Source organism: Aulonocara stuartgranti (genome assembly GCF_965226115.1).
Source record: "Aulonocara stuartgranti genome assembly, chromosome: 7".
NCBI classification, from domain to species: domain Eukaryota; kingdom Metazoa; phylum Chordata; class Actinopteri; order Cichliformes; family Cichlidae; genus Aulonocara; species Aulonocara stuartgranti.
The window spans coordinates 33,941,751-33,960,485 of record NC_138945.1 but is presented as its reverse complement, the minus strand read 5'-3'; the positions used below and the strand labels follow the sequence as shown (position 1 = coordinate 33,960,485).

At 39.5% G+C, this 18,735-nt stretch overlaps 2 protein-coding genes across 2 annotated transcripts in view; both read right to left on the bottom strand.

Moving 5' to 3' along the window:
* arrdc1b (arrestin domain containing 1b) overlaps positions 1 to 5,991 on the bottom strand; it is a 59,067-nt gene extending 53,076 nt beyond the window's left edge. Inside the window, exon 1 of the mRNA XM_082541608.1 lies at positions 5,792 to 5,991. Within this exon, the coding sequence (XP_082397734.1) occupies positions 5,792 to 5,909 (118 nt within the window). The 5' untranslated portion in view covers positions 5,910 to 5,991. The remainder of the gene's footprint in view (positions 1 to 5,791) is intronic.
* A 6,045-nt stretch (positions 5,992 to 12,036) lies between these two features.
* Positions 12,037 to 18,382, bottom strand: LOC309712150 (glutamine synthetase-like). The gene is made up of 7 exons (XM_082542774.1): positions 18,282 to 18,382; positions 17,134 to 17,308; positions 15,727 to 15,888; positions 15,499 to 15,645; positions 14,752 to 14,879; positions 13,320 to 13,519; positions 12,037 to 12,629 (listed from the first exon to the last, which is right to left on the bottom strand). Exons 2-7 carry the CDS (start codon positions 17,300 to 17,302, stop codon positions 12,326 to 12,328), a joined length of 1,110 nt encoding a protein of 369 aa, XP_082398900.1. The 5' UTR covers positions 17,303 to 17,308; positions 18,282 to 18,382; the 3' UTR covers positions 12,037 to 12,325.
* Positions 18,383 to 18,735: the final 353 nt, after the last annotated feature.

Here is an 18,735-nt window from a genome sequence, read left to right as displayed (position 1 = left end):
TTTGTATTACCGCAGATGATGGTTGGGTTACAGTGAATGTTTGCTCTCCTGCTTTGTTGGAAGCTAAGCTAACATCCACTAATGTCATCTGAGAAACAAAAGAACGACACAGTTTTACATCTGATTGCTCTCAAGTGACTTCTGTGAAATGACTAACTTCCTGATTCACAGTTTCTGTTCATTCTTGCTGTCATGCAACTTTACATTTTATTTTCCAGTGTTTGATTGAGTCCCACATGAGATAAGATGTACTTGCAAGCTATGAAATACAGCAACATTTCATAAACCATGCTGCCAAGATCTATAACTTACTCTCTGTTATGGCTGCACGATTAATCGTTAGAAAATCGCGATCTCAATTCATACTTATGTGCGATCTCATTTCCAAATGACAACTATTTAAAAAAAAAAAAAAAAAAAGACGATGACGATTGTATTGTACGCATTTTGATCCGGGACGTAATCTGCATGAAAACAAGCGCTCACTCTTCCTGCTCAACAAATGACAAGGGCGGAGCCTTATACCACGTGATACAGACGCTGTGCCGTGTGATGCTAAAATTAGCAGGGAAAAAACAACGGAGAGCACGTCAGGGATGACGAGAAAGTGACAGGAGAAAATCCGTCCCGGTTAACCACCCAAACATCAATAACGGGAACCTTATACAGCGCTTCCCTACTCCCGAACTCCCGCAGGCACAAAGAAATTAAGGAGGCTATCACTTATCACCTGACCAAAGATATGGCTCCCATCAACACTGTGCAAAAGAGGGATTTAGGAAAATGATCAACACCCTAGACAAACGCTACACAGTGCCGTCCCGCAACTGTTTTTCTATTGTTGCACTACATTTTTCGGCAACAACAAAGTGTGAGACATTTGTTGTTTTTAATGTTTATTTATTGTTTTTATGTTCAGTCTCAACTGTTACAAAGTTGATGTGCAGTTAATAAGTGCAATAAATATTTATACTGGAAAAGAGAATCGTGAGAGAATCGTGATCTCAATTCTAAGCCAAAAAAATCGTGATTCTCATTTTATGCAAAATCGTGCAGCCCTACTCTTTGTTCTCAGACTCAACAACAGAATATACAGTGTACTTTAATTTGAAATACAAGATTAAATAAATACATAAATAAATATCTTACAACAATCGCACCAGCAATTGTGAATGTGTGCTGTTGTAAATACTTAGCTAAAAAGTAACTTGACAATTTTCAACAGGCTTTATAAAATGAGATCCGGTCATTCAGAAACCAGGCTTTACTTCAAACCACAAAGACTGTCCCTTTCCTTTAATATCCCAGGCCCTGCTTTACAGAAGCCAAGGTCAATCCTGTCCAAAAAAACAGTGACCTTGGAATTAGCCTGGGAAGGAAATGAGACCTGACAGCTGTAGGTATTTTCCCATCAGAACAATATGTACTAACACCACCCTGTTCCCAGGTCTTCCAGTAATGGGGAGATAATGAAAAGCAGCACTGGGCTTTCAACCAATCCTAAAAGCCCAAACAAGCTTGAGCCAACGTGACATGATGGTCTAAAGATAAAGGTCTCTTTTCCAGTCTCCTTTCAGAAGTACATGACAAAAGTAGTGGTGGGTTGCTGGCTTTGAGCTGCCATCACTCTTCTCACCTGGGAGCCTCAAAACAAGCGCGGTCTGACTCAAACTAACTGCAGTCACACTCGGGCAGATTGATGAAGGTCTGCAAGAAAATGTAGTCTCATTCAATGTAGCAATAGGGGACTCAACTCCTCTGGCTGCCACCTGGCTGAACTTTGGTCATATGAACATGTCCAAAGGCTTGGTATGAACCAAGGCTGCTCAATTTCTGTTTCAAATCTTTGAGGTTCTAGATGGACTCTGACGTCCCACTGACTCAGTTTTAATGCTGTCTTAAAGCAGCAAAGTCATTTTGAAGATGGCAGCTGACTGTGAGTAGTCACAAACCGGGTCCCTGTTTTCAAAATAACCACGATGACACCTCAAGTTCACTGCGCACAGTCGCAATAATTTTGGTTGTGATGCCATCGTGTTCCTTAATGCATTAGACCCCACTGTTTTCAAATAAATCATTAACAACTAAAAAAATGATCAAAGCTAAATTTTAGTTAAATAACAATCAAATTCAAATTTTATTTGTCACGTACACAGTCATACACAGTACGATATGTAGTGAAATGCTTGGACAACCAGTATGACAAATTCTATCTCATATTTCCTTTATCTGCAAAACTCAAATACATTCATGTGGTAGCTTCATACCCTTTCAAATTCAATAGGTAGGTTTCAACTGGGCAGGAGTGTTAAGTTCAACATTATGTGTAAAAAATGTGTACAAGCGGCTATTTCATGCATTTCCATCCACACATTCATGATTCTGCTATTACAACTGTCTACCTGAGCATCCTAATCAATGGAAACCATTAGACAGTGTTTCTATCATCAATAATTGAGTGAGGCTAAGAATTTGGCCTCAGCAATATCCAGCACTCTAGAAAGCTTGTATTTGTCTATTATAACCCCTCAGTGTTATTTCACATCACTGCTCGGTAACAGTACACACCAGATTCACAGTGCAATTTCAATTTAAGTCTTACAAATGGCTCACAAGGGTCATACAGTGCCAGCATCTACTGGGTGTATGTAATGGATAGTATGAGCAGTGTATTGGCCCAGAAAACATAAAATCAAAACTTTATTGATATAATGCACACAGCATAAATACAGGTCACACAATCCAGCTCTGACAAACAAGCCTGCTGTTTTTCTAGTGCAAAATTTCTCAGGAAGGATTCTTCCTTGAATGGGCGTTGTTGATGTTTGAGGCAGGAAACAGCAGTGGTCATGAGCACTGAAGTGAAGAGAAAATCAACAGATGACTGAAGAGAAGCAATATCATAGTGTTTTCAACTGCTGCATTAGTACACAAACAACAGAGACCAAATATTTGACTCACTTGCTTAGTTTAGCAATGAGGATAAAAACTTTTCAAGTAAAAAAGGTTTGCTGTTTTCTTGTTTGGATCCTTGTGTATATTTTTATTTGGGTGAAACTGTCAGAAGAAAAGGTCCCAGGAGTAAACCCAATCTTAATCTGCACCATTACTGCAATTACATGTAACGCATGTGGAAATGGGGGAAACTATCATCCACATCAGACATCCTTAATCAGATAAGTGCAGATAATGGATTAGACAGAGAACAGAATCTGAGCGACCAGACGACACAAGATTTACAGTAATGAAGCCAAATGGCTCAGTTCTATTCTCTCCTCGGGAACGATACCCAAAACAGGAAATTGTCACCCCCAAACAAACCACACACTTCAGCTTAATTCAAGTCATCTGACTGATGCAATGATCAGCAGGCTCTATCGAGAGGGCATGATGTCACTGGACACATAATGCAGACTCAGCATTTACAGTACATTAGCAGTGCTCGCTGAAAGCCCAAGATGGAGAAGAGTCTTCTCAGCTGGAGCACTTTTGCTAAGAGATCAGTGGAGGAGCCAGTTTAAGGGGCTTAAGTAAGATAAAAAAAAAGCTCCTGAAACGTCCCATGCTACAAACAGATATAAACAGTCACAGCAGATCGTACACATTTTTTTAATTTGCAGTGAAAAAAATGAAAATGAAGATGTTGGAAAAAGTAAATGCATTTTTCTGAGTGCAGATAACTGAAAGCACACTGTGGTCTCGCACTTTGCTAAGAAAACTACAGGGAGATGAAACCAGATTGACAGACCACCACATCAAACACCTGTCTGCATGCTCTTCTTAGCACCGAGGACTCTTATTGAGCTTTTCGCTTGCCTCGGAGAAACTCTCCTACTGTCTGCATGCTTCAAGGACAGCCTACATCCAGCCAGCAGAGCAGGGTTTAATTTGGGGAACGACAGCCGGTGTCAGATAGAGACGAGCTGCCGCTGTTACACCTTACAGTGTAACAAAGCTCAACGGGAGCTTTTGACCTCTGCTGCAAACCCATCTGCTTGAGGTCATTCTGTGCATTATGGCAAATTAATCTCACTATGTCAGGTGTAAGGGGTGACTGTGGAATGAACAGAAAGACAGGAGGCTGACCTGGAGGTGGCAGTTGAAGATGCTAAGATTTTCACTGGGAGTGAGCAGAAGGGAAAGGATTAGAAATTACTACATCAGAGCGACTGCTCAGGCTGAGCAGAGGTAAGGCTGGGATAGCGCAGACATGTGGGGAGGAGTAATATTCATCAACAAAGGATGATGAATATAGAGCTGCCAGGCAGGAAGAAAAGGAAAAGACCACAGAGAAGATGCAGGGATGTAGTGAAGGAGGGATAGTATGACAGAGGATGATGCAAGGAGTAGGGTGAGATGGAGGCAGGTGGAGCAGCCAAAAGAAGAAGAAGAAGAAGGTGCACAACATGCAGGAAATGTGGCCAAATAACTTTACAAGAATTTAAATTGATTTCAATTTCATTTCAATTTCACTGGATTTGTCTAGGATCTCATACCCGATGCATTTTTGCCTTTCCTGTGCAGTCCTTGTGGATGCTGTGCAAAGGAAACCGGGTCCGATGCACTCTTTGCACCTAAAGGCGTCCCATGGTGAGATCAGGTTACCCTTGCTAGACAGACTTTCCAGTCAAAATTAAAAAAAAAAAAAAAAAAAAAAAAAAAAAGGCCACCTCACCAAGGCTCAACTCCCTGCCAGAAAACCATGGGTTCCTCACTTCCTCCATCTCTCCCCATCTTTTACAGGTAAGATTAATTTGAATAATATTTAGGTTAAGCAGCTGCATTATGTTTGTGGAATTAATGAATAATCGAGATTATACTGATCATGGCGATGGATAAACTTATGAATTTTTGCTATTTGCAATTCAAATGTTCGGCCTGTAGTGCTATTTGCCCTCCCTCCTTGTTTTGGTGCGACTTTCCGAGTTCTAGCCTGCAGACACGCGAGGCTCCGCACATCAAACCAGTGTAGATCAGTGGATAAACTGCACTGCAGGCTATTTAAACTTTGTAAAATACAAGACGCAAGGGGACATATTCCCAGAGTTTCACCCTGTCAATTAACATACCACTGTGCAGGGACACCCACTGTAAGAAGAGCTTTCAGTCAAGATGATGACTGCTCTTCCTTATCTGGGAAGATTACCCTCGAGGATCTCTTTACACACAATGGATTCTTTGTGTCTTTCCAGGAGCTGCTTCCCACTTAGCCCACTTTATTCCCATTATTAACAGTTTCTTCAAGTTTGTCTAAATTAATAAACATTTCCAAATCGTTTTTATTTGACGCTTGTATACTGAAAATGCTCCCAGATGACTAACACCTGATGTTCTGCCTTTTTTTTTTTGGGGGGGGGGGGGGGGGGGGGGGATTTCTGTCAAATTCGAGGGTTCTTCAAAAACAAAACACAAGGAAGCAACATGTTGCAACAAGCAGGATGTGTGCTTTAAACGGCCTGATAAGAGTACCAAACAGCTGAGCTGGCACAGACAACAACAGCGGCGGTGGCTGCTGGTGTCGTGTGGGAAACGCTCGGTCCACTCCCAGAACAGCGGCACAAAATCCCCAATACATGTCCGACGCGACCGCACAGTGTGGTGCCTTGAACAGACGAAAAAGAAAAGCCACAGCTGCGCGGTGCTCTGCTCTCCCCCACGTCCACCATCACCGAGGAAAAGTTTATGTACACCAAGCCTACGTGCGCGCCTCGCTGAGCCTGACTGAGAGAGGCACGCTGGGAGGAAGAAACGCTCCTCTCCGTCTTCTGGGTTTCGCTGACGGACAGCTTACCTTTGAAATGCAGCGACTCGGTGGTTCGTATCTTCACCGTCCCGCTTATAGACTCCCCCGGACCGTAAACCACCTTGTTGTTGGTAAAAGTAATATCAAATTCCTGAAGCTTTCCCATGGCTCTGCTCCTCACTACTCCGCTACTTCCTCAGCTCTGCGTATCTCTGATGCTGCGCTCTCACCTGCTGCCGCGAGCTCCCTCCTCCCCACCTTCCTCACTCGCACGCCCGTGACGTCACGTTGACCTTTGATAACAGATGCGCTCATGTGTGGTTTAAGAGAAGATGATTGTTTGATATTGTAAATAAATGACCAGACTTATTTTTTATTTATTTATAATATCAACTATAGACAATAAAGCAGGAACCTTCAGGGCTGTGAAGTTCCAATAACTGCAGTTCCTTTACTGGCCACTAGAGGCTACAAATGTGAGTCAATTTCCCATGTAACAAATGCCCAACTTTACAGCATTACAAAGCATGTTTTCAGCACTGTGTTTTGACTATTGCCCCCTGCTAAGAATTGTACAGTGAGCAAATTCATTTATAACTCATGAATCAGGTCACTGGAGCAGCTTGATGTGTTTGCTAGGCCACCTCCACTATCTCGCGTCACTGAGCTGGACCTCTTGACCATGCATGCGGTGTTGGTGTCTTTTGGAGGATTTTAAAACACTTTTTTGGGTCAAATATTCTTGGACACAGATCATCCAGGTAGTTTCTCCTCTGGTTTTCTTGCCTCAAAGTTGTTGTTTTTTAAATTTTTGAATAGTATTAATTAGTATGGTTGTGCTTGTGCTTGTGCGTCATTCACAAGGGCAAGAATGGTGAGAATAAATGGATGTCACAAAACAGCCACGAGCATTCATATTCATTACAGGCCTGATAGTTGAGTGAGGCACGATAGTTCCCATTGAATATCCAACACTGTCTTTGTTTGAGTTATCATTCCTAATTAAATGTAACACTGGTATTAACCCCCTAATCTATCTGCTTTTTAACTAAATGTTAATTTTTATTTATTTTAAAGTTTACTTATTTATATCTGTGTTCACCCATATCCACCCAATTTATGTTCCCAAACTAATTATTTATTTATTTATTCATATAAGGTCTACTAATTAAAAATGTGTTAAAGCATCAGTATATTGCCTTTGGTTAATTAGTGACAGAATTAAAAGAAATGCCGTTTTTTGCAGGTAAACGATGATGCAGTGTAGATTTGTGTTTTCTCTTTAAATCTTGACACTTCCACAATGAATAAAAGTATAGTATCATTATTGTAAACAGTATTTTGTAGGTGAAAAATCTGAGGAAACGTTGCAAACAAAACATTTAAAAAATCTGTTTTGTTTTTTGTTCTTTGTTTTTAAATTTTCTTTGTTTTGTTTTGTTGTCTCCCTGAATGGCCCTTTAGGGATTTAACAACACTTGCAAGTGTTTTATCCTGCTGGATAAAAATGAAAATTACCACTTGTGCAAATGACATTCTACCTGCTGGGTTGTTTAAAAATGCTCTCTCTGCCATTGGCCCCTCTATTGTAGAGATATGCAATGCCTCACTTTTAACAGGTGTGGTCCCTACGTTCTGTAAGCATGCTGTTGTTGAGCCGATATTAAAAAAGAGCAGTTTGGATCCAACTCAGCTTAAGAATTATAGGCCTATCTCCAAGCTCCCATTATTGTCGAAAATTCTGGAAAAAGTAGTTGCAGATCAGCTTACCGCTTTTTTAGAAAAACATGACATTTATGACAAATTTCAGTCGGGTTTCCGTAAAAGTCACTCAACAGAAACCGCATTACTTAATAATAATGGATTGGATTTATATAGCGCTTTTCAAGGCACCCAAAGCGCTTTACCATACCACTATTCATTCACTCTCACATTCACACACACTGGTAGAGGCAAGCTACAGTTGTAGCCACAGCTGCCCTGGGGCAGACTGACAGAAGCGAGGCTGCCATATCGTGCCATCGGCCCCTCTGGCCAACACCAGTAGGCAAGTAGGGTAAAGTGTCTTGCCCAAGGACACAACGACCAGGACAGAGAGCCCAGGGATCGAACCGGCGACCTTCCGGTTACAGATGCGATTCCCAACCCCCTGAGCCACGGTCACCCCGTTAAAGTCTCTAGTGACATTATGATGTCAGCTGACTCCGGAGCATCCTCCATCATGGTTTTGTTGGAGTTGACATCTGCCTTTGACACCATTGACCATACCATCCTGATTAACAGGCTCCGGGACGTAGTCGGTGTGTCCGGTCTGGCTTTGAAGTGGTTTCAGTCGTACCTCTCCAACAGATCTTTTAGTGTTTTTGCAAATCAGTTTATGTCACATTCTAAGGATCTGACTTGTGGGGTACGGCAGGGTTCAGTTCTGGGTCCTATTCTTTTTCTTTTGTACATGTTACCTCTAGGACTTATAATTAGGCAGTTCCCTGAGGTGTCTTATCACTTCTATGCTGATGATATTCTGCTCTATTGCTCTTTTAAGCCGATGGAAGTCCTGTCCTCTTTAATTAAATGTTTAGCTTCCATTGAACAGTGGCTCGGGGACAACTATTTACAGTTGAACTCTGAGAAGAACATTAATTATTGCCCCCGACAACCAGATATCTCTAATCAAACAGCATCTTGGTTCTCTTGGCTCAGCTGTTCACCCGAGCCTCAGGTGTGATCTTTGATTCTGTCATGTCCCTAGAACAACACTCTCGCCAGTCAATTAGGAACTGCCTTTTTCAGCTAAGAAACATCTGGGGACTGTGAACTTTGCTATCTAAATCTGAGTTAGAAATGGTTATTCATGCTTTTATTTAATCTCGCTTAGATTATTGTAACAGTCTTTATCTTTGTTTGAGCAAAAGGAATCAGTTAGTCCAGAATGCTGCTGCAAGGCTTTTAACTAAGACACGAAAACGAGAGCACATTACACCAGTGTTACGTTCATTACACTGGCTTCCAGTACATTTTAGAATTCATTTTAAAAATCTTGGTACTGACTTTTAAAGCTTTGAATTGTGATGCCCCTGCCTACATTTCTGATCTTTTAGAACCCCACGCTCCCTCTCGCAGCCTGAGATCATCTAATCAAAGGCTGTTGGTAGTCCCACGAACTTGTTTTAAGACCAGAGGAGATAGATCTTTCAGAGCGGTGGCCCGCAGGTTGTGGAATGCTCTCCCTCCATTTTTATGTTGCCTTGATTGTATTTATTCTTTTAAAAAGCAGCTTAAGACTCTTAAGGCTTTTAATTAGATTTGTATGTTTGATTATTGATGTATTTTATGTATTTCTGTTTTTACATTACTGTGAAGCACTTTGTGGTTTTTATCCTGTGAAAGGTGCTATGTAAATAAATTGATTTGATTTGTTGTTGTTGTGTGAACCATCTTCTAGAGATAACTGCTAGAATACCTCTATGAATGAAAGAAAGCTGAAAATGTCTGTATGGTACTTTCCAGAAAGGAGGTTGCATCACAGTGTCTGAGAAATTTCCAAAGAAGAGCTGCATTCCTGAACTTCGCATGTACTGAAGTACACCACAACACAAAAGAAAGCTGCTGGGGCTCTCTTATTTGTGCTTCCTGCCTGAATCAGTGTGCGGCAGTAATATGAGTGAATAGTCATTTGGGCATACGCAACAAGTAGACAGAGGCTACATGTGAAAAAATATAAGGTTTCTGGAAAGTCTTTGGCCCAAGAAGAACAAATCATCCAATTTGAACAAAATAGTTCACTGACACTGACAACACACTCCTCAAAATTTGCATAATTTTGATTTGGTTTCTTTCCCTATAACAAAGTTGAAACGCACAAAACCCAAGAGGAGAATTAGCATGAATTCAAATTAAAACCCTCCCCACTGCTCGCACAGTTTCTGTTTCAGTGCATACTTCCTCTCTCTGAGACGGTACTTCCCATCCCTGACTATACTTCCTGTCTCATTGTGTAGCTTCAGTGATGTGATTAGAGCTGTATATGTAAATGTTTTGATCGCGTTTGTGTATAAAAGGCTCACAGATAAGACCGTCTGTACTGTATACACAGTTTTTTTTCAAGAGGCTTAATGTGTTGCATTTACCACAACAGAAAAAATATCGTTCCTCTTCCTCTACAGTCATGCTTGTTGGGTTAATTGGTGAACTTAAATTGGTCAGAAGTGTGGATGTGAGAGTTCGTGGTTGTCTGTCTCTCTGTGTGAGTCTTGTGATAGATCTGTCGCCGCTATATCAAGCCTGTTACCTAACCTGACCTTACAGTTAATACACTTTTAAGAATGAAAATTAGGTTGAGCTTGTTGCTAGTTGGTCATTTAATGCCAGATTCATGCCTCAAATACCTCGAGAAATATACATATTTTCTAAATGAAATTATTTGCTGAGTTATTCACTTATGTATTTATTTATTTATATTTTTAAATTTGGCTGTTTTAATCCTCCATACACACAGGCTGGTTTTATGCTCAGTAAAAGAAAAGTGTTCCCATGACAACAGACAAAACACCATAGTTGCCAAGTTACTGCCTGTATCCATGGAAATCTGTTATGTGGTGGCATCTAATATAGTTCAAAGAATCTCATTGTTTCTTCTTCTTGTTCTCAGTTTCACCTTGTTTGTTTACTCATGTTGCAAAAACAGCTTGGATCGTGAATCATTTTGACGGTGCCAGGCCGCAAATGAGGCGATTGCATGTCTGTAAGTAACATGATAGGATGTTAACACCATATGTTAGGTACGCCCAGCATCACCTGAGATGGATCCATGTGGGTGTAACTCACCATGTGCCTGCAAAGATCGTGGTTCCCCCTATTTTGTGGTTAAATCCTTAAATATTTTAAAAACCACACCACTCTTATCCCTTTATAAAGAGCCAGCTAACAAGTCTCCGTAACACGTTGACCTCTGACTGGGTAAATTACAGGTTTTGATTTGCTGAATAAGATGCGGGTAATGAAAATTACTCCAATAGCTCCATCTGGTGGACAAGTGCAAAAAGCTTCAACATCTGGTTTATTATTTTAAGATTACTATTTTTCTGTGATTCTGCTAACACAGATCAGACTTATTGCCTTAACTATAGTGCAGTGCAAAGGTCTTGAAGGATCCCTCATTACTTTATATTTTGCTTGGAAAATTGGAGATAGGAGCAGTGATTTGTTCAATCATATGCAAACATAAATGGAAATACAACTCTCTTAGGCAAGATTTCTTGTAATTTCTTAAACCAGTCTTCAGGAATAGCTCTCCAGGCTTCTTGAAGCACTTTCTAAAGCTGTTTGTTGGAATATGGCTGCATTGTGTTTCATTTTCTGTTGAGATGATCCCACAGTGTATCAATAATGTTTAGGCCCAGGCTCTGGGGTGGCAGTTTTTTGCTTCAATTTTCATAAATCAAAATTTCACAGTACTGGCAGTAAAGTTTTATTTAGTGTTTACTTTGGGAAGTGTTTAATTGGCTATTGTAGTAAACAGAGGACGAGTGTCCCTGCATCTTTTTGCCTTTGTTAACTTGCTTGGTCTGATCCTGAAGCATGTCAGCTCCCCCACTGGAGATATGCTTGGCCTGTGATTTCACATGCAGCCAGGCAGTGTATATGCTTTGTCAGTTCCACTCGTCAGTGGAATGACAGAGGCTGTGCTCAACAAACCCGTCTTTATAGCAACCGGTCCCTTTCGCAGTAGCTTATCTACATGAAAACCACATAACACAACACATCGAGCAAAACTATCAAAGGCTTCTGGGTCCCACACCACTTATTTGTGGAGAGATCAGGTTGGCAGAATGTACTTTGGCTAGTTTGTAAGTGTTTGGAAGGAGGAACTGCTATTTCAGATTTGTATGGTTACCAAGATGGTTGCCCCAAGCCACCTTAAGTAGAGAGAAATCAGATGTCTTACCAGTGGTAAAGCAAGATAGGGCAAGCTTGGAGATCCCATATGAGCCCAAAAGTAGCAGCTGCATCACGTTGATACTTGAAATAGGTATGCTATCAGGATGAAGGAGTGGTATCTCTGGCAGTAAGTGGGTAAAGTGGCAGTACAGCCAGCCTGTTCCACTGGAGGCAAAACTGGATAAGAGTAAGGCAAAGCCAGACTGGATGATACATATGATGCCAGCTGAGGTTTAGGCACTCAGCAAGAGTGCTAACAACAAATTCACTAATATGTAAGGACATTTCTACAACAGTCATACCAATGACAAGTGAAGTATATGGAGACTTTCTGACATAAATAGATAAGAAGGCAATCATAGCACCATTATCTTTATTTCATTCCTCAGCGGTTACAGATGGAGCACAAGTTTAAAGTAGCAGTTATTAATAGTTTAGGGAGCATAGTGAGCAGTAATCGTTTGCAGCAGTATAGAGGCTCAGAGGAAAAACACATCTACTTCCAGGCTTCTTCATCTTGTAGTGAATCCTTTTACTCCAGTTCAAGTTAACTCACAGACAGGTCTGTGTTGCTTTATACATTTTATATATATATTATCTATATTATACAAATTATATAATTTTAAAAAAGGCAGCACTTTTCTACTACTTGGCTCCTTTTTCTTCTTCCAATAGGCAGGTTATGGCGATGGCCTTCGTCACTGCATACGGGTCACAGTTTGCTGCGGGACGGCGGTCCTCAAAGTACCCTTTCTTCTCTTGCCCCACCTGCCGTGGGATGCGGATGCTGGCACCTCGATTGGCCACTCCAGCAGAGAAGTCGTGGATGCTGGAGGTTTCGTGGAGACCTGTGAGGCGCCTGATGTTGTCCTTGCCTTCATGAGGGTCGTACACACGAATGTGCTCAGGGTGCTTTTTCCCCAGCTTATCGATAGCCTTCTCAATGTACCTGCCATCAAAGAAACATGTATTTTTACTGAAGTTTCCATTTATTACTATGTTTGAGAAGGCAGTATGTTGAGCATCAGTGAACAGTTGTTTAAGCATGATTAGTAAAGATTAAGACAGCATCACTCTTTTCTTCATATTTGCTTCTAAGAGGACATTATTGTAATTTTTAAATACAGGTCTTGAGCAACAGTTTTCCAGGTTTTCTGAAGGTCTTTCAAAGTTTTGCTCTGGATATTGACTGCTTTTTAAAACCATTTTATAGTCAAGTCCTTGTATTTGATCGTTTTCAGAGAATGTTTTTTTTTTGTTTTTTTGTTAAGCCACTGAAGACTTTTATCTATGAATCTCACTTAAGGGAATAACTTATTTACACTACAACTTAGGAAAGAACCAATTTAAAATTGTATCTTTGGGTAATTTGTTACTAGCAGTCAGTCACTTAAAAACACACATAATTTCTTCCCGTTTCTTGAATCAAATTTATTGCATACATAGAGTATCCAATAAAGTATCTGGTGAGGGGATATAGTGCTGCATTTTATTTAATTTAAAGAAATACTTAAAATAAAAAATAATAAGAAAATACAAGCTGTTTTTAAGCTTTTCAAATGTGCCACTGGTCCTCCTTTTTGTAGTACAATGAAGAGCTTTTGTATGTGTATCTTTTGAAAGTCTGGAGTTTACTTACTGCAGTCCTCCTTCTTCCCTCATCTCCTTGGTGCTGACATTTGTGTGGCAACCAGTCCCGTTCCAGTTGCCCTTCATGGGTTTGGGGTCCAGAGTTGCTACAACCCCGAAATCTTCACAGACACGGTGCAAAAGGAAACGTGAGACCCACAAATGGTCCCCCATCTCGATGCCCTCACAGGGGCCCACCTGGTATTCCCACTGAAGCCAGAGAAAAAGAAAGATGCAGAGACAAGAGGGAAATGTTCGAGGTGAAAACATTAACACTGTTAATAAATGATACGTTTAGCTAACTGCAATTTGATAGTTTTTTTTGACTGTTAGAAAACAAAGAAATTATAATGAGTAACATTTGCTAATGGCCTAGTATTTGCTTGGAAATCACTTGTGAATTATATTTATGTTTCATATTTATCTGTGTATTAAATTTCAGTTTTTTGAGCTCAGTGTTTTCTGCGTCATTGAGCTCATTTTTCTCTGAAGAATTTTGTTTTGTAATGTTGTTTTTTATATTTTTTTAGGTAGGTTGTTTTGAATGTTTTGGCTGCTGTACCAGAGTATTTCCCCAGGTTCTGGGATAAATAGCTTGTCTCATAAATATGTCATATGTTTGTAATATATAACAATATTTAGTCATCGTATTGTATCAAATTAACATTGTCTGAATTAACTGTAAAGTCATAACTAATGTTTGTATGTGGTCATTAAATACTGTTGAGCCATCCACTTTATTTGGACAGCTAATAAATTGTAAATAAAGTTGTAGCTGACTTTATAGTCACTATAACCTATACTTGTTTTAAATTGCATTTCAGTAGGGAGGTTGTGCTGTTTTGCCTTTTGTTACTTTCTCTTTTGCTATCATTTTATTTTCTGTTTTAAACTAGCTGGTTAAGTTCAGGAATTGTGGTTCAAGTTTGGGGTGAGACTGTTTTCTTTATTGTGTGGCATCACTGGACTGTAGCAGCGTGAGTATTTCATAGAAAGCCATGTTATGCGTGGTATGTTGGGGAGGTGTACCCATCTACCCATCTCAATGTCACAAAACTTATCTCGTCGACGCAAAAAGAAAAATGCAATGGAAACAAAAGAAATGTGATGCAACCTTTTCTGGGTGTTATAAAAACGAAACAAGAAGCTAAAAATCCAACTGGCAGAAATCCAAAGCAGGAGAACTAGAAGATAAGAATAGTTTTTAATTATTTCATGTTTTTCTGACTAAAACAACTCCGTGATGCCCTATAATGAAAAGGCTCATTGAGTAGTAATAAAAGATTTATTACTAACCAAAACTCAAGATCGCAGAAAAGTTAATGGCATAAAGAAACACAAAATACATTGTAACCAGTGATTAATAAATATTACATACATTTAATTAGCTATGTTTATTATAAAGTGCTACTGCCATGTATTGGAGTAGTACTTTCACTTACCTGAGATGGCATAACTTCAGCATTAGTACCGCAGATTTTGATCCCAGCATAGAGGCAGGCCTTGTAGTGGCACTCCACAATGTCCCTTCCATAAGCACTGTTGGCCCCCACCCCACAGTAGTAAGGACCTGAGGACACATGATGACACAAATGAAAAACCACAATATCAAGATACACTGTATGAAAACTGTACGACGGCTATAAACATTTAGGTTCTGAGCCTATAAAAAGTGCATTTGTGATTCTTGTTTTCAGACAAAAATTACAAACATTTACAATATGAAGTGTCTGAGAAATGATTTGTCTACTTCTTTTCTAACTTTACAGAAATCCTTTGTATAGCACTGACCACTGTGCTAACTTGAATAAAATAATGATAACATGTGGGAAAGAGAAGTGTGGTGCTCAGAGAATCTGAATGGATTTACAAGCTCCTTAAGAATGTGAAAGCCTTTGTTAAAGTTTAGAAACGTATCAGCTGTGCTAGTCTACTTTTGGTTTTGTTCCTTTTGTCTGATTTCATACCCTGTCATTCTTGGAAAGTGTCTGTTTTGTTTCTGAGAAATTCTGTCATTACCTCTGCTTCTCTGACTTTAAATGTAAATGTGTATCATTTTGTGGGATATTGCTTCACTCCACACTCTCCGTGACCCAGATAATAGCACAAGGATTTACCACAAGCTGGCAATGGGGTTGTCACTGCAGTATTTGTATAAAAAACAGTAAAAAAAATGACAGCTCGGTTACCTTGGGGTGCTGGGAATCCATTTGGAGGCCAGCTAAATGGATGTCCATCTGTTCCCAGAAGTGTGTACTCCTGTTCCATACCGAACCAAATATGGTGCTCTTTGACCTTTTCCATCACTTTGTTGCAGCTTGCTCTGTGGTTAGTTTCTAAAATAAAAGTCAGAGCAGTCTATTATTATGATCTTAGACGATGTTAAGGGTAAAAAGCATGGACTGAAAAAAATGTACCAGCAGGTAAACGGTTGTACTTCAGGACCTCACAGAGAACCAGTTTATTGGGGTCAAGGTTGAATGGATCCCTGAACATGCAGACCGGGATGAGGTACATGTCACTGTTGGAGCCTTCGGCCTGGTAGGTGCTTGAGCCATCAAAGTTCCACTCAGGTATTTCTAAAAATAGAGACTTCTTATTACTCCTCTGATTAGGCGTCAGTGTTCACATTCTTTTTTAAAGTGAAACCTGATTAACTTGATAACTACGTTAATAGAGATGTCATGGAAAATTCCCATTCATACTATCTGCTTGGTGAGATCTGGCCCTGTTACTAAAAGTAGACACAAATAAATGTAACAGGACAATGGGGAAAAAAGACAAACATAAAAGAGCACAATTACAGTAAAATGTGCCAAAGTTCTCTGGTAGCGAAGACAAATTAAGAAAAGACAGCGAGCACTTCTCAAGCTTAGACACACCTGGAATATTCTATTTAATAATAAATCAGTTAGATTTCAGTGAGTTTCCACAGTGGATTTACTTCTTTCAGTTTATTTTTTTCATTTGAAAATGTTTAGCTTTTATTTAGTTCTTTTAAGTTTCTGTCATGGCTGTGTGAAGGCAGGAAGGAATCCCAAAAGCAGGACTCACAGAGGCAGACGTAAACTCAAAACACTCAGCTTTATTGCTGGATAACAACAGAACAGAAAACTAACTAAACTGAGAATACAAAACAAACTAAACAGGCAGGCGAGCTAGCAAAAGGAACACACAGTGTAAATTTAGCAGGGGAAGACGCAGATACTAAACAGGACTGAGAGGAAACAGCTGGGAGACATGGCTGACACTGATTACGCAGACAAGACAGGGAGAGCACAAAACTGAACGCACTGACATAAGACATAGACCTTCAAAGTAAAACAGGAAGTACATGACAGACACAGAGATCCAGACTAGACAGTGAGCTTAACACACTCATGAGCAGACATAATAACATCAAGGACAGACGGAACACAGATACGTGGGACCAGGGCAGGCACAGAACAGAAACCTAACAAATGGCAAATCATAATGAAAGACATAACCAGAATAAACAAGAACATAACATATTATGAAGAAACAAAACACTGAGTCCTCAGACATGACAGTTTTAGTGTTACTTTCAGTTTTTTTAATTAATATTGTATGAATGGGCATGTGCCAGGTGCACCCCCATAATGTTTTGAAAGCAGTTGGCTCACAGTCTTGTAGACATTCAGAGTCTCAATAAACACGTCAATCAAAGCCTCATCGGGCAGGTTGTAATAACAAATTGAAAGGGTAGAAAAGCTGCCCTTCACTATAAAGCTAATTAAACATTAAGTTTTAGACTAAGTGCCTCTCACCCCAAAAGGTTAGAGCTTATTAAAAATGCCATTCACCTTCTATGCTTTTTGGTTCTGTGTCTAGAGTTCTCGTCTTGTTCCGAAGTGTCTCTCCAGTGCCATCAATCCAGATGTAGGTGACCTGGCATTTCTGTCCTTGAGGCAGGCTCATGTACTGCTGCCGCACAGTTTTGTTGAGATGAGAGCTGGATGACACTGATGCCATTTTCACCTTCAATTGCAAAAGTGGATAATTACAGTAACAGATGGCATTTTTTGACTTTATGGCACCTTCAATTTCCATGTTGTGCTTTTTTTTCTTCCCATAACAAACCTACAACTATAAGGTTTTTTCAAAGTTATTAAAATGAACCAGCGGCATTACTTCACTTGTCAAGTCTCACAAGATTAATTTTCCACATCTAGTTATAGTTCCACATGAGTTTGACACTCCTGATTTCTAGCAATCAGTTTCAGAATGTAAATATAGTGCTATAAGGTATTTAACCAGACACCAAGAAGATAAACATCCAGGGCTTGAAACACATTCACAGACAACCTCTGAGAAATAAAAGAAAACTTAAAGTATTTGAAAATAATATAACGTAATCAGTGATGCACATAAGCATATGGTATCTAACCCTAAACAGGAAATTGGACATTATTTCACTTATATGCTACTCATAAGTAGGTCAAACACATTTGAACTTTATCTAATGTATTACAGTTATAATTTGACTAAACTGACTTTTATATATATATTTTAGGTTCTGTCAGTGCTGCATTCGTCAACAGATAAAGTTGTTGATGTAGAGTGAGTAGTCTTAACAATTTCATATACAAGTAGCTGCTTTGTTTTAATTTACCTTCATTCCTTTTGTTTCCCTACATTTATTTGTATGATGTTAATTACATTTATTGATGTTTTATTACATTCTTGTCTTAAGAATGTAACTTTTAATCAAATATGTCTTAATAAAGTTTTTAGTAACTATTTGTGATAAAAAAAAAAATGTTTCATTGTTATACTTTCAGATACTAACAGGGCAACTTTAAACATGAAGATTAAGAAAAAAGTAAGATCAATCTCTTCCCTTTTTTAGTTATATCTTAATATCTTAATAACTGGAAAACAGTGGCATACCATTCTCAGATTTAAATGAAGCAAATTAAACAAACAAAAACAAAGAATTATTTGAACTTACTCTTTTACCGTTGGTTCTTCAGGTGAAGAAGTGTCTAGCTTCCGAGTCAAGTTTGAGAATGAGGTGCCTAAACCTGTTTGTGGTATTTAGCCAGAACGCAAGCTAGGCTGCTGATGTCACCTGTTACGTCCTGACGTAATATGGCATTTAAATACTTTGTGTGGGGTTGTCCATGTAAGCAGCAAACACATACAAGAAAAAAACACATACACTATAATGTTTTGATCAGTCCACAACAAATCCTGCAAGACTGTAAGCGCCTTCAGTACAATCTTTGACAGTATTCCTGCTTCTCTTCTATGGAGAAACAAACCAAATGGTAAACATATTACATTTATACTGTACACACCTCATGTACAAAGCACTGACCTATAAGATCCAAGTATGTGCCCCTATCCAGCCAAACGAAAACAGTGCACAGGTATAGCTCAGGGTATCACAAACTCCCATGGAA